The sequence below is a fragment of the Vipera berus genome, assembly GCF_964194415.1.
Source record: "Vipera berus genome assembly, chromosome: 1".
NCBI lineage: Eukaryota > Metazoa > Chordata > Lepidosauria > Squamata > Viperidae > Vipera > Vipera berus.
The window spans coordinates 105,051,521-105,068,263 of record NC_138202.1 but is presented as its reverse complement, the minus strand read 5'-3'; the positions used below and the strand labels follow the sequence as shown (position 1 = coordinate 105,068,263).

Here is a 16,743-nt window from a genome sequence, read left to right as displayed (position 1 = left end):
TGTAATTGCTAACAGCATATAACTTGTAATTCAGGTCAGTTTTGTGGAATAGCTTGTAACTAATTTATTCTTTTGGTAAGACCTTTAGAAAGAGCATGGTATTTCTATTTTAAATGTAGGCCACAAAAGGTGTAAGTGTAAATAGTTCCTTTTTTACAGCTCTTGCCAAATACATGTGAATGTGCATTTTAGGTCAGTGGCAGAAAGAAGGTGAGACTTCCCACAGTAGTTTAATATTTTAAAAAACCCTTCCTTCCTTCCTTCCTTCCTTCCTTCCTTCCTTCCTTCCTTCCTTCCTTCCTTCCTTCCTTCCTTCCTTCCTTCCTTCCTTCCTTCCTTCTGATTTGCATGTGACTCTGGGCAGCATACACAATTAACAACATTTGATTCTTAAAACCAATTAAAGCAGTTTTGTACAATAAAGAAAAGACAAGAGAAAGTGCAAATTATTTTATGATCTAATTATTCCACAGTTCAGCGATTGTCTCTTTCTGTGCTACTACTGTTCCTGCTAAATTAATAATGTCGTTATCCAAAAATGTAACTGCTACTAAATTCCCCAAATGCTTAATTGAATGCTTCACTTAACTGGCAAACTCTTACAGTGAGCAAAACTTGATTCTTTTTTTTTCTTCCTGGTGTCTGTTGTTCTCCCTCTGGATATATGTGGAGGGTAGATAGATCTCACACTGTGTTGTCCTCTTTGCATAGCGATCCTATGGTGTCTTTCATCATGAATGATTCTGGGACATGTGTCTCTTCAGCCACTTGTAATAGTGTAATACGATCTTTCATTCCTAGCCATTATCTTTTTTTCCTCAAGTCTTCCTTTCTAGATTCTTAAGTCATTTCAGCCCTTCTTCCCCCCGCAACTGTCTATGAAGCCCTTTATCTGTTCTTTTTTCAGATTCAAGTTATCAACCACAATGACAGTTTGTATGACTGAGCAGTAACCCAACAGGATGGCAGTCAATATTTACCTTCTCCATTCTGTCAGAGATCTTTGGATTTAAACTGCCATCTGTCTCCATACAACATGGCTAATAAAAGGCAGCTGTAATGGTTGGAATCCAAAAGAGAGTTTCAGGTTGTCCAAATTAATCTAAGAGAATAATACTTAATTAGTATTGCATAGTAAAAGGACTCAATAATTCAATAATTTAGTATTATATATTACTTAGAATAATACTAAACATAGAATAATAATAACAGTATCATCTTTGTATAATATTTTCTCAAATATTGAACCAGCACAGATAGTGAAGACTTAACCCCTAGTGGCATGTGTATAGAATTTAGTACGTCTCACTCTACTACAAAGTACGTATAATGAGTGACTGAGCACAGGCAGTAATTACAGTTAGATGTTCGTATGTATGTGCTTTATAACAATAAATATGTTGTCCAAAGAATTACTTAGTGTATTGAATTTTTCTGTTTATGATCATTGCTGCTTTCTCAAATAGCTTTGTTAAGCTGAATAAATTAATCTTGATTGTTTTTGATACCTTCAAGGTAAAATTTGCAAATTACATCACAAATGTTATGTTTTATGTCATCATATAAATCTTAAAGTATTCAGGGATGATAAGCTGAAGTTGTAGTGGTGGGAAAACTCATCAGACACTGAAAACATAGAGGCAAAAGGGTACCTGGTCTAATTTAGACTTTTCATGCAGTGAGTACCGTATATACTTGAGTATAAGCCGAATTTTTCAGCCCACTTTTTGGGCTGAAAAATCCACTTTGGCTTATACTCCAGTGAACAAAAAAAAAGAACTTACCGAGGACTTGCGCGCGCGACTTGTGTGTGTGTGTGTGTGTGTGTCAGACCCGCAGGAATGGCTAGTAAAGGTGGCGGCAGTCCGGCCTGGCCCGAAGAGGAGCCGAAGGGAGCAGCTCTGCAAGCCCCGCCGCCCCCTTCTCTCAGCTTCCTGGCAGCACATCTCGCAGGGGAGGTCTGCTAGGGAGGTGGCAGTCCGGCGTTGTTTCCCCCCTCGTGCGTGTCTGTGTGTGTGTGTGTGTGTGTCAGACCCACGGGAATGGCTGGTAGGGAAGCGGCATTCCGGCATTCCCCCCCTTCCTGTGTGTCGGGCCCACGGGGCTCGACACACAAAAAAATGCAAATGCCGGACTGCCGCCACCTCTACCAGCCATTCCCGTGGGTCTGACACACACACACACACGCACGCACGCGGAGGGAAACAACGCTGGACTGCCGCCGCTTCTACCAGCTCTGCAAGCCTCTGCCGCCCCTTCTCTCCGCTGCCTGTTCCGAACGAAGGGGCGTCCCTTCGTTCGGGCCAGGCTGCTGAGAGAAGGGAGCGGCAGAGCCTTGCAGAGCTGCTCCCTTCGGCTCCTCTGTTCAGGCCAGGCAGAGGAGAGAAGGGGCAGCAAAGGCTTGCAGAGCTGGTAGAGGCGACGGCAGTCCAGCGTTTCCCCCCCTCATGCATGCGTGCGTGTGTCAGACCCACGGGAATGGCTGGTAAGGAAGCGGCGTCCCCCCCCTCCTGTGTGTCGGTCCCACGGGGCTTGACACACAGAGAAACGCAAATGCCGGACTGCCGCCACCTTTACTAGCCATTCCTGCGGGTCTGACACACACACACACACACATACACACGCACGAGGGGGGAAACAACGCCGGACTGCCACCTCCCTAGCAGACCTCCCCTGCGGGATGTGCTGTCAGGAAGCTGAGAGAAGGGGGCGGCGGGGCTTGCAGAGCTGCTCCCTTCGGCTCCTCTTCGGGCCAGGCTCGACACACAAAAAACGCAAACGCAAACGAGCCCACGGGGCTCGACACACAAAAAACGCAAACGCCGGACTGCCGCCACCTCTACCAGCCGTTCCCGCGGGTCACACACACACACACACACACACGCACGAGGAGGGAAACAACGCTTGACTGCCGCCTCCCTAGCAGACCTCCCCATTCCTGTTAGAAATGGATCCCAGTACTTCTAATCCTGCACCAAAACAAAAACGCAGGTCATACGAAGCTGCTTTCAAACTAAAGGTTGTGTCAAGAGCAGAAAAAAGCAATAACAGTATTGCAAGTAGGGAATTTGGTGTTGATGAAAAACAAGTGAGAGAGTGGCAGAAAATGAAAGCTGACTTGGAAAAGATTCCAAAGGCAAAAAAAGCTCGACGTGGTTTAACAACTCCATATGGGGCTCTAGAGACTGAATTGCATAAATGGGTTATGGAGTGTCGTCAAAATGGTTACTGCGTAACACGCATGGGAATTCGCTTACGTGCCCTTCAAATGGCTAAAGATGACAAATTAAAAGCACCAGGCATTGAAAATTTTGTTGCGTCAGCAGGATGGTGTACTGGCTTCATGAATAGGTATGGCCTATGTTTGCGGCAAAGAACAAAGATTTCACAGAAGTTGCCAAAAGACCTTGATGAAAAAGTGATGTCATTCCATTCATTCATCATAAAACAAAGAAAGATCCATAACTATGACCTGGGAGATATTGGGAATATGGATGAAACACCTATGACCTTTGATCTTCCAAGCAACAGAACCGTGGCAAGTTTGGGAGACAAAACTGTTTTACTCAGAACCACAGGTAATGAGAAAAACCATTTTACAGTCGTTCTGTCATGTTTGGCTAATGGAACTAAGCTGCGGCCTGTCATTATTTTTAAAAGAAAGACCTTGCCTAAAAAGGTCAATTTCCCACCACGAATTACAGTGCGCCCACATGTTAAAGGCTGGATGGATGAAGATGGAACAAAAAAGTGGCTGGAAGAAGTTTGGAATGGACGACCAGGAGCAGCCTTAAAGAAAAAACCATCATTGCTAGTTTGGGATATTTTCAGAGCCCACACATCTGATGACATAAAAACATTGGCAAAGTCTTCTCAAGTTACTTTAGCCGTTATTCCAGGTGGGCTTACATCTGTATTACAGCCCTTAGATGTGTGTTTAAATAAACCTTTCAAAGACCGTGTGCGAAAGATGTGGTGCGAATGGATGTCATCTGGTCAAGCCCGACTAACAAAAGGTGGAAATATGATGAAGCCTGACATAGAACTGATAGCAAAGTGGGTTCGTGATGCATGGGAAGAGATTCCAGAGGACATGGTGAAGCACGCCTTCAAGAAATGTGGCATAAGTAATGCTATGGATGGCAGTGAAGACAGTGCTTTGTATGAGGACGACAGCTGTGATAGTGATGACTGCGAACTCTGTGACAATGTATATGATGATAACCTCACACCAGCTACAGCTGAAGCTCTGTTTGGAGATACAGATGAGGAGGAGGAATCCAGTTTTGAAGGATTTTGATGCTTGTGTTTTAGCTTGGTTGCTTATTGAGTTAAGGTTTTTGTACATTTAAAGTTATTGTTAATACTTTAATGTTATATATTGTTTTTGTTGAATATACTGATAATATATTGTTTTTGTTGACCCTCTTTTCCACATGCCTCAATTAAAGCAATTTTATTGTTATCTACCTGTATTTTTATTTTTGAAATTTACCGTGAGCTGCTGCATTTCCCAGCCTCGGCTTATACTCGAGTCAATAACTTTTTCCAGTTTTTTGGGTAAAATTAGGGGTCTCGGCTTATACTCGAGTCGGCTTATACTCAAGTATATATGGTAATAAGATAAAATGTACTGATTAGGTAATACAGAAAATCAGCTAAGGCCAAAGTTGAAGTTGAAGTCCAACAACCTCTGAAAGAATATCAGCTCTTTTCCCATGTTCAGGTATAAGAACGTTCTCTGATATTTTTGGATCTTGAATATGCAGTGAAATATGAATTGAAAAATAATTGTGTAAAAATTTTGAATTAGGATAGTATTCTGGTTGCGTTAAATTTGGAACAAAGATTCTGATATTTAATAGTGATAGCTATCCTCTTGCAGGCACCATTAATACCTACTTTTAAATATTTCTACATGTCCATGGAATCTCCAGAAATTGCTATCCCTTTTACTCTGAGTTGTAGCAGGAACTTTATATAAAAGTTGAAATATATGAGAGGGTAAATCAAATCTGTAAGTGATTAAAAAGAGCTTTGATTGTGCAGCAACCTCCTGTGAATACATGCAGAATCCAGTTTCAAGCCATGCCAGTTAAGATGGGAGGTTTGGGGATTGAAAGGACACAGCCAACTTGCATAATTCTCTTCTTCTTGAAGAAATCACCTGTTCAGAATGAAAGCTTGAAACAGGATCTAATATATTCAGTATGCAATTAAATTGGCAGAATCCCCGATGTTGTGGATAAGATGTATAGACTCTTTTAGATAATATGGAGGCAGAATTTGTGGCTGCAGCTAGTCACAATCCTCTTCTTAGCTATATGCATATTAAAAAAGGAGGATTCCCTTGAGATGCTTAATTATAAAAGGGACCAAAGCCCATGAGATAAAATAAACTATTCAATTCCTAATGTGAAATGTAATAAAAGAATGATAATGGTACACTGTGAAACAAGATGAAGTAGCAATGGAGGTAGAAATAAAAACAATTGTAATATGCAAGTGCAAGTTATTAATCAGTGTAAATTAAGAATGGGTACTTGCATTTTAAACATAAGAGGGATTTTCGTTTATTGCTAAGGGAGCAGCTGCCTTGCTCATGGAATGGATTAATGCCAATATAAGCTAAATAATAATAGCAAGGAACAATCATGTGTAACTAAGAAACCGTTCACAATATAAAATAAGAATACAGGTAGAACCAACTTGCTTTGTAAATAGAACAACTTGCTTTCTTCATATAAAATCTCAATAGTAATTTTTTTGCCAGTGGTAGATCAAAGAATCTAAAATTAGTTTAGTAATGGAAACAAAGCTGGGGTATCCAAGAAGTGATTTCACTAGTTCATATATCTTTAGTCAGATGTAAAGCATGTCTCAGGTCTTGTTCTTTTTAAGCTCTATTAAACTGGAAATCAAGATTTGACTTGTATTTGGAGAGCTGCAATTAATTTTGTTATGGAATTGTGTCAGATATGTTTATAATAAAATCACTAAAATTAGATTGCAGTCAGCATTTAGTTATTACTATTACAAGTTTCAAGGGAAAAGTTGTATCATGAATTTTAAATAGGACAAAGCTATGGCTAATGTGTCCGATTTGTGACTTCCAGGTAGAATTGGAAAAATGTTAATTGAGTATTTCATCCATATGTAGGAAGATTTCTTGACTCATTTCCTCTCGCAGGAGATTAGGAGAAAACTGGTGAGAAGTAGGTTAAAATAGTCACAGACCTGAGATCTGCTCCTGATGATTCTGGAGGGCTGAAATGACAGATAGATTGTCAAGAGGTCAAAAAAACTGGGAAGCAAGTCTCTATATTAGTGTCATGAATTTTAGGTAGTAGCTTTGGGTATGGACATCTTTTCATCTTAAAAGTGATATGTACATGTTACTTGAACATACACATGTTTTTATATTTCAGTTTAGGGTTGATTTCTAAACTTGCTAAACTTGTTGGATTAAATTCTAATAAGCTAAGTTCACACTTTGTACTAAGGCAGAAATGTTCCGGTAGGAGGGTACTCTCTCTCTCCCTCCCTCCCTCCCTCCCTCCCTCCCTCTTTCTCTCTCTCTCTCTCTCTCATTTTTGCCTAGAAGAAATGTAGAATATCAACATAACAAACAAAAGAAATCATGCTCAACAAATCACCATGGGTGAATTCATGGAAACTCTACTAAGCCAAAACCATGCCATCCCATTAATGTTTAGTGCTATTTATGAATCCATTGTGTGCAAAATATATAAACTGAAGAGAAAGAAATATTTAATGAAAAGGAAAGCTTAATGTGACGCATTCCAATCTTGTCCAGCTTAATAATTTTTATTATCATTTTATCTAATTGCCAATTCAAGAACTAACACTGCAATTATGTCACTGATATCTAGAGACAGAGAAAGTCTTCACCTGGGGTAGAGGAGATTATGGTCAACTTGGAAGAAGTGAGATGCCATGCGAAAGACAGAGCCAGGACAGAAAGAGGTCAACAGAGCATCATTTGAAAGAGTCGTTTTATGCTCCTGCTGCGGTGCCCAAACTCTCTGGCGCATCTGAGGTAAGGAAAAACTATGCATGTTGTCAGCTTAGACCTTCTTTTCTTAATCTGAAGGGTGCCTCTGGCACAAGGGATGCTGTACTGTCTCAATCCATTGAATCAATATTGCATGCATTTACTTATTATATCTAATAGTCTGCCAGTTATTTAATTTGTAAAAACCGAAAGGCAATCCAAATGTGGTTCTCTATACTACTCTTTCTAATAAATAGTTTGATTGCAGCTTTCCTTATACTTGCTTCCTTGCAACACAAAAGTCTCTACTACACACTTTTGTAGATAATTCTTTGTAGAATAAAAATAAGTTATTTTGCACAAAATATTTGAATTGTGAAAGGCTGGCTTTAATAATCTCCATTCATTATTACCATGCTGGTAATACATTATTACCATACTAAAGTTAATTGTAGAAGTACTCTCTCTGAAAAACAGCCAGAGAACGGAAAGCCTCTTTTCCAATTAACAGAAATACAAATGTTCAGCAAAACATTTGCATGTGTTTGTGTTCTAAAAAGTGCTGAATATTGTTTGAAGTCACTTCTTTGTTACTTTAGTACATTGATGACAACTATTCAGATAGTCCTTGAGTTAAGGACCATTTGAAGTTACGACTCCAAAAGGGTACCTCTGACTAAATTTCAGAATTAAGTCTCTGTCGTGCCCTTCTTTGTTCATCCTTATGATTGACTGCAGTCTCAGCATATTAGATAAGCATTAGTTTAGAAGACAACTGAATTTAACATGGACTTGATCAGAGTCAGTTTAACTGGTGGCAGGTGTGTGCTGACGACTATTTACCATCAGTTTGAATGTGATTCTGTTAATTCTGAACACCGTCACATCCCTACATAAAAGGGGGTATGAACACTTATGCAGCCACATCATTCTAGATTTTAATTGTTGTTTTTCCCTTATAAAAGATGTTTTTCAATTTAATTGTACAGTTTATATGTTATATTAAAGATGGGAAACATTCTGAAGTGATTTATCTCAGTCTGATATTTTTTTTTTACATCTCAAAAAACCTAGTATTTTAACAAGTGTATGCAGACTTTCTACATTTGTTATGGACTTATGAAGTTCTTGTTTTCACTATCAATGAAGAGAGAAACCTGAATTCCTTCTTAACAGACTCTTCATCACAACATAGCTTTAAAAATCCTTTCTGTTTGCTGAGAGCACAAACATGAAAAGACACGTGAAACAGATTTATGAAAGTGGCTTTAACTCATACAGACATAGCAGATCCTGTACTTTTCCACTGACATTTTTTTTAACAAGTCAGAACTGTGAATGTGCTACAGTGAACTGCACTGCAGGCTGCAGCCCCCGATTGGCATGCTAGAAGCATCTTTAGCATACTGCTAAGTAGAGATTGGTAAGGAAACTGGGTCAGAAAACATGCTTACTGTACCTGCAAGAGACTGCGGAGTGTAACAGCATGGAAACAGGACCGTCCACAGTATGGCACTGTCTTACTAAGTATAATGGGCAAAACTGCTAAGACTTTGCCATAATGTGTTTTTTGGTGATTGCCAAGTGAATGTAGCAATGACAGTTTTGAATATATTTAGCTCAATGCCCTATAAAACACTAATCTATCATGCTTTGAAGAATAGTCTCCCATTATTCTGTATGTAGTCAATAATACTTCCTATATAAACATGTAGGCAGGAAGTATGTTTGTATCGAGCATCACTGTATATGTAGCACAAAGATGAACTGGGTTAAGTCTCGAATTGTTGCAATAATGTATGAGGTGGATTTTAATCTAGACCAGACAACCCGTGACCCATTGTGCCATCGTTTCAGAGATTTTTTCCATATGCGACAGAGAGACAGATTACAGGGAAGCAAAAATATCAGTGGAAGCAGGAGCAATGTCTGACTTCCTTTTTTGCTTTCCCATTGAGTTTCCTTACTCACTGCAGGCAGTGAGCATGGAAAATCTTCCTCCCTTTAAGTGTGTGATAAGCATTTTTTTTGTTCAACTGTACCATATGGCTTCTAAGCAATATGGCTAGTCCTCATTTAGCAACTGCTTTGTTAAGTGACTGTTTATTTTTTAACAATAATTTTAATAAGATTTACAAATACATAGATAAAGCACTAATTTCAAGAGCCTTGGTGGAGCAGTGGGCTAATGCCTCCTTAAGTAACACCAGCTGCCTGCAATTAGTGCAGGTTCGCATCCCACCAGGCTCAAGGTTGACTCAGCCTTCCATCCTTCCGAGGTAGGTAAAATGAGGACCCAGATTGTTGGGGGCAATAAGCTGACTTTGTAATAATGCTGCTTGGGGTGTGTGTGAAAGCCCTAATAAGCAGGCATATACATAGAATGAAGGCTACTGCTAAGCTTGTAAGCCGCCCTGAGTCTTCGGAGAAGGGCGGGATATAAATGGAATTAAAATAAAAATAAATAAATAAAAATAAAATAATACAAACTAAGGAGAATAAAAAAGGAAAGAAAAAAAAGGAAAGTATGACATAAAAGAGGACTCTCCCTGACAAGTATAAACATTTTCAATAACTTAACACCTTATGTAGTATTTCAATACAAAATCTCTTCTTCCCATATCTCATCCTTTATTGACAATCAAATGATAAAAACTCAATCAGTCCTAATCAGTAAAAGTCTATTAAGAGCTAGCCAAAATGTTAACAAATACTTTTTAACTTTAATAAAAAATATCCATTTTGTAATCTAAACTTATCACTTTCTCAAAGCAAGCAAGCAAAAGAAATCTCTTCCCATTTATAAACAGATTTTTAAAGCTTGTCATTCACCTGGCCAAAAAGAAATCCCATTAATAGCTACCAGGAACTACAACATATATATTTTAACCCTGATCAAATAGATTCACTTTGCAGTCCTTTTGTTTACTTTTAAAAAGCTCAATTTTTAAGCCTGTCCAGCGATATCTCAAAAGCTGATTTCTTATCATTTTCTGTCTATCTCCTGTTAGGAACAATTTGAGTAATTTCTTTTTATCTCCTTTCAGAAACAGTTTCCTTTATTTCACACGTTACTTTTGTAAATGTAAGATTTCCAAGTCACTCTTCTAATTTATTATTTCTATGTCTCCTTTAATTATAAAGACACCAGTTGATTCCATTTGTAAATCTGTCCTGGCATCTTTTTCCATGTCATTTTTGTAATCCAGCATATTTTTAAAACTCTAAATCCACATTCAAGTTAGTCTCAGTTTTAATCCAATAAAATCAATTTGTTCTGTTATCTCCTGCTACACACATCTTCAGAATTCTGAGGAGCTAAAACGGCAAAAAGCAGAGCCATGTTCAGTCTGCCATTGTTGTCCCTGGAAGTCTTGCAACCATTCAAAATTATGACCGTGATGAAAAAAGTATTTTTATGAACAATCCTTGCATTCACAACCTTCGCACGTTTGCAAAGTGAAGGAAAGCTGAAGTAAGATCATAAACACAGTTGTGATTTCACTTAAAAGCCGCTTCACTTAACGACCAGGTTACTGGTCCCAGTTGTGGTTGCTAAACAGTTGGATTGAGATGTCGGCTACAGAAATTAAATAAATACAAAAATGAAATAATAAATAAGATAATCAAGGACTACCTGTATTGTCTTGTAGCCTTTCTGTATGAGGCTGCTAACATCACAAGTTCCTGCTCTGAATTCACTCATGGTATGAGGAGGGGTTGAGATACATTGAATGGATAGGGAAGGAAGATGGAAAGAAAGCTGGAACTCTTAGGAGAAGAAATTGTTCCTGGGGAAACTAAAATGGAAATCCAGGCTTCCTCTCCTCCGAATTAAGACAGGATAGTTTTCGTTTGTGAGGACATCTAAATGACAGGGAAGATACTGTAGAATGTTTTATTGCTTCTTTACAAGCCTCCAGGAGGCTAAAACGTTTTGTTGGCTACTAACCTTTATTGATTTATTTTTTAAAGCTGTTAAGAATACAAACCATGCCATAGGCAATTGCAGTGGTTAATCTGTTTGAAACAAAGCTTTAAAGCTTTAAGCTTTTTGCTTTGGGTTTAGCTTAGTGAGGTTTGATAATTGTCTTGGTCTATCAAAACATAGGCCATTCATAGGCTGTGAATGCAGTTTCATTTTTTTCCTTTGATCTTTCAAATAATTCTGTTTGAAAAGATATGCATCCGTGCTTAGTTAACATTAAGTATGGTATTACATTATTTATTAACTGAATAAACCAAGACAATATTGACAAATACAAATGTTGTTCTGTAGGTATCATATAATGACCCACAAACATATAATTTATTTATGCTATTTAGCAACAGAATTTTTAGCCCATATGGACAGATTCCAGTTGATGTACAAAAACAACTTACACATGAAATATAACCAATTATAGTTGTGAGTCTTTCATATAGATAGTACTAGTATTGAAGCATACTTTCATTAATTTATTTGTACAACGGAGAGTAGAACTGCCTGATTTAGTATAGTCACTGACATGGGCATTAAGGCATTATTTTTAAAGAATATTTCCAATGAAATTTAGATGTTATTATCCTAGCTCAGTGGTTCTTAAACTGTTTGATCCAATTATCCTTTTCCTGAACACAAATAATGCCATTACCCCCACAAAAAACAAAACAAAAAACCCAACAAACCAGACTTTGTTGCATTACCCAAATATCTTGATGGCAGCAGTCACAAACTGGGTCCTTTATTCAGAAATAAGCAATTACAAATTCCTCCATTATTCCTTGGACGTGCCCAAACTACTGGATTCTGAATTAAACAGATGGGTTGCTTGAGGAAGAAAATCTTTGCATCTGTATGTATGTATGCGGCAGATAGTGCTGCACAATCCTTATCTAGCCATTCCTCATAGGCTAGTAACTAACAATTTAATATAATCGTTTGATTATGTGCCATCAAGTAGTTTTTGCCTCCTAGCAACCACATACCTGGATTTTCTCCATGATGATGTCTATGCAGATTCTTAGTCGTCCACGTCAAGGTCATCCCAAAGGTGCTTTTTCAAGAGGCAATTTTGTTTTTCCCTGAAAATGTTTCGCTTCTCATCCAAGAAGCTTCTTCAGTTCTGACTGAATGGTGGAGAATAGGAATATAAATCCTTCGTTCAGTCAGAACTGAAGAAGCTTCTTGGATGAGAAGTGAAACATCTTCAAGGAAAAATAAAGAAAGTCTGGTTTCCTTTTGAATATCTCTAATTTATCCCTAGGGACGCGGTGGCTCAGTGGGTTAGGACGCTGGCTTGTCGATCAGATGGTCGGCAGTTTGGCGGGTCGAATCCCGGGTGCCATGTAACAGAGTGAGCGCCTGTTACTCGTCCCAGCTTCTGCCAACCTAGCAGTTCAAAAGCACGTAAAAATGCAAGTAGAAAAACAGGGACCACTACGGTGGGAAGGTAACAGCGTTCCGTGCGCCTTTGGTGTCTAGTCATGCCGGCCACATGACCACGGAGTCGTCCTCGGACAAGCGCTGGCTCTTCGGCTTTGAAACGGACATGAGCACCGGCCCCTAGAGTCGGAAACGACTAGCACGCATGTGCGGGGGAACCTTTACCTTTACTTAATTTATCCCTAATCTGTTTTTTCAAGTCTCCTCCAATTCCTTGCTACCGTAATTGAGTCCATCAACTTTGCTGCTTTTCTTTTCTTTCCTTCTACCTCTCCCAGGATCAGAACCTTTCCCAGAGAGCTGGGTTTTTGCATAATGTGTACAAAGCAGGATAATTTGAGCCTGGTTATTGCTTTACTCTTAGAATGTTATTTTTCCTGGTGTTTACTGAGAAGTAATCCCATGCTTGGGCTCTCTGCAATTTTTAAAGCTCATGATCAGATTATCTGGATGCAGTTCATCTTACCAACGTTTGCACAATTTTATACCAGTTACCTTCCAGGTAGAAGCTGGCTGTGACTTTGCATATCTTTGGAATAAACTATATAATTTTTGGCACTCTTACAATTTTAAAAGAACGAAGCTGCTGGGGAAAGGCCTATATGCATAAATAATTATCAGCTTTTTTGATCTCCTAGTTGCTTCATCTTTTGGGGGAAGGAGGCCTGAAAAACGAAGTGTTCCCTTGTCTTTTTGTAGGAGAAGATTTTAACAGCCTATAGGAAAGTGCTTGGAAGGAGTTCCGTGCGGGAGTGTTTCAAACAGACACTAGGTGTCAGCTGATTCATACAATGCTAGACAATAATGGGTAAGAGGGTGAAGAGCTGTCCTGATGCATTTTGCTGTGACTCGGTTGCTATAGAAACTGCTGCTTTTGTACGTGTATTGTGTGTGCAACCCCTCCACCATATGGGTTCTGCTTCACAGACACTGCAGATTATGGAAACATGTTGCCACAATATAGCTCTTAATGGTGTTGCTTGGATCATGAAGAAACTATTCTTTTGGGTAGTTAAAAACGAAACCATACAACCCTCCTCCATGCCTGTTCTCCCTTCAATTTTCTGTAGGCTCAGGGCGTCTGTTGGCAAGCCGGGTCTTATAGGCACCAGAAGGCAGACCCCTGAAGTTGCACAGAAAAGAATGAATATTGCCAATTTTTTTGTGGGGGGGGGAAGATAAAAGTTGGTAACCGTGTTTCTGCTGTGAAAACAGTTAAAAGGATTTGAAGAAGCTTTGTGATGTCAGCCTGTCCTAGCCCAGAGCCCATTAAACCTCTTGGACTACACACCAAATCATCCTCAGTCCAGGGATGATGGGATTGTTATGAAACAGATTTGGAAAGCAAATCACTAGACAGGCTGCTCAAAAATATAAATCTGCAGTGGGCTTTGAAGTATGACAAGTCTGCTAAAATCTCACCACAACACATATTTATCTTTAAGCCTTATGTTAGCAATTACCGGTAATCAGACTGGCATGTATTCATGAGAGGAAAGATATTATTTGACTTGTGTTTTTTTTTAAAAAAAGCCTGCTCATCTTTTAACCTTTTGCAATCAGGGGAATATCTCAGTAGAATTCACTCATGTGCTTGAATATGCTATAACTCAGTAATCCTATTTTATCTGAAAGTAGCTATGATTTCTTCTAAGGTTTTTAGCTAGAAAGACATTATTATTTTTTGTCTAAATACTGCAAAACTCTTGGCTGTTGCCCAGCTTTGTGCCAGTCTGGCTATCCAACATCCATACTTCCTATTGAATAGGCTTGGTTTGAACAGCTGTTTTAAGTCATGCAGCTTTCTACACATAATCTTTTTTGTAATTCTAGTAAATCAAGTCATGGCCAGAATAATTATACCCATCTATTAGACAATCTTGCTTGTCCTAAAGAGAGAGAGAGGAAAATGTAAGAAAGAAGTCAATAGGATGCTGTCAAAAGCAAAACCAAAACTTTTAAAGGTGTCATTGTATATACTATATTTAAAATAAGATTCAAAGCCAATATAATTGCTGTAATAATTTAACAGTTCCTTTAATATAAACTGTCTTTTGTGAACATACTGTATGCAGACTTTCCATAGGCTGACCAAAACATATAAGTTACGGGTCTCAAAAAATTGAATGACATGTAATAATATTTTAATTGTTTTATTCTATTCAAACAAGCTAACAATAACTAAGTCGCTTGGATAGTGAAATGGGTGACATATAAATTTAATAATAAAAATAAATAAACTATGACCGTCTTAATAATATGAGCTAACGTTACTATGATGTAACGTTAAATTGAAAAATGAAAAGAAAATGAAACATGATGTTATAAGCCAGACACTTTAAAAAATTGACCTAATTATTCATTGCGTCCTTCCATGCTTTTTTATATGGACTGGGCTGGGGAATCCAGTGCTGTAAAAGACGTGTAGATTTATCTTTCTATTATTACAAGAACCAAGACCAGAGGTTTAGTCTTCTTTGCTTTCAGATACCTTGGACAGTTCTTTTAGAAGAATTGAAGAGACACACTGTTGTAGAAAAGTAGATTATTTTACTCATAGAAAAAACATTAGAGTTTCACAATCTTGCAGCTGTAGGGCAGCTCACATCTAAATGTGTTATCTCCATCAGAATGGTTCTTGGCAGCTGAAAAAATATTAATGCTTCACATTGTTTCTTTCTGTGGTGAAAATAAAATTTACTCCAGTTCTTGAATTGGTCATCTCTCTCTTGAATCCCTCTAAAATGCCTATCCCTGTGCAAGGTGAAAAAAGAAATGAAAATATTTTGGTGGTTATCCATAGACAGAGTAATAGAAAATTAGATAGCAAAGGTGGATTGAGAAAAAAAAATGAGAGCAAGGAAATGGAAAAAATAAACTACAGTGTCAAAGAAGGCTAAAGTTTATAATCTTTTACTTGTAGCTCTTAAGGAAAAAAGTATGTAGAACAAGCAAATGTCTTATTGTGCTAGACCAGGGGTAGGCAACCTCGGCTCTTTTATGACTCATGGACTTCAACTCCCAGAATTCCTGAGTTAGCATAGCTGAAGTCCATGAGTCATAAAAGAGCCGAGGTTGCCTACCCCTGTGCTAGACATAAAGAGCTCAGCAGCCTCAGATGGAATAAGCATAGCAACAAAACTAAAAACAGGCTTTATCCCCTCAAGATGCTTTAAGTATTTTTTCCCTTTGTTTATGGAGATTTGATCCAGGTCATAGTTCTCTCAAAGATACTTTTTCAAAAAGCAACTGGATTTTCTTTGTTTTTGTTTGAAAATGTTTCGCTTCTCATCCAAGAAGCTTTTTCAGTTCTGATTGAATGGCGGAGGATAGAAGAATTTATATTTGTTGCAGTCATCTGATCATTAACACTTTTTCTGAGAGTTGTTGAGGTCAGGTGTGTGCCCTCAGGATCACCAGAATAGTGAATTTTTTTTCCTTCTGTCGGACAGTGAAAATTCCTCTGGATGCCATCAGGTGCTTTAATAAGAAAAATTGCAGGAAATCTAATAAAATCTTGATTATTCTCACAGCTCATCCTTCTCAATATAGATAACATTCTATGTTCGTTCACTTTCTTAATGTCTGAAATGGATAGAATATGGGGCATTTTCTTTTCATTCCTATCCATCAAGTATTTTAGCGGTTTACATCCTTTTTGCAACGGATCATTTTTCAGCGCAAATCTGAAGAACTTCGTAAGTGACTGAGATTTATTAACTCCTTTACAAGGAAAGCACACAAAATATTATTTATTTATCTATTTATTTACTGACTTAGTTACTTACTTACTCACTCATAGGTAGTCCTTGACTTAGGACCAAAGTTGAGCCCAAAATTTGTGCTGCTAAGCAAGACAGCTGTTAAGTGAGTTTTGCCAGATTTTACAAGCTGTCTTGCCACAGTTGTTAGGTGAATCACTGCACTTTTTAAGTTAGTAACACTAAATCAGTAACACCAACTTAGCAGCAGTTGTTAAGTTGTTAATCTGGTTTTCCCATTGACTTTGCTTGTCAGAAGGTTGCAAAAGGTGATCATATGATCCCAGGACACATGCCAGCTGCCAAACGTCCAAATTTTGAACATGTGACCATGGGGATGCTGCAACAGTTGTAAGTGTGAAAAATGGTCATAAGTCACATTTTTCAGTGCTGCTGTAACTTCAAAGGGTCATTAAATGAATGGTTGTAAGTCAAGGACTACCTGCACTTACTGTGTAAGATTTGTGTAAAATCTTTAAAAAAACCACTCTGGATGGTTCACAACAAGAATAAAAACTGAACTATAAAAACCCTAAACATAT

At 38.2% G+C, this 16,743-nt stretch overlaps 1 protein-coding gene across 1 annotated transcript in view; it reads left to right on the top strand.

Annotated features, from left to right (window-relative positions):
• Positions 1-16,743, top strand: part of SERGEF (secretion regulating guanine nucleotide exchange factor) — a gene marked incomplete at its 5' end in the record, with an annotated part of 82,097 nt that overhangs the window by 21,623 nt on the left and 43,731 nt on the right. The window contains one exon of the mRNA XM_081315338.1: positions 6,894-7,060. Coding sequence (XP_081171464.1) covers positions 6,894-7,060 — 167 coding nt within the window. The remainder of the gene's footprint in view (positions 1-6,893; positions 7,061-16,743) is intronic.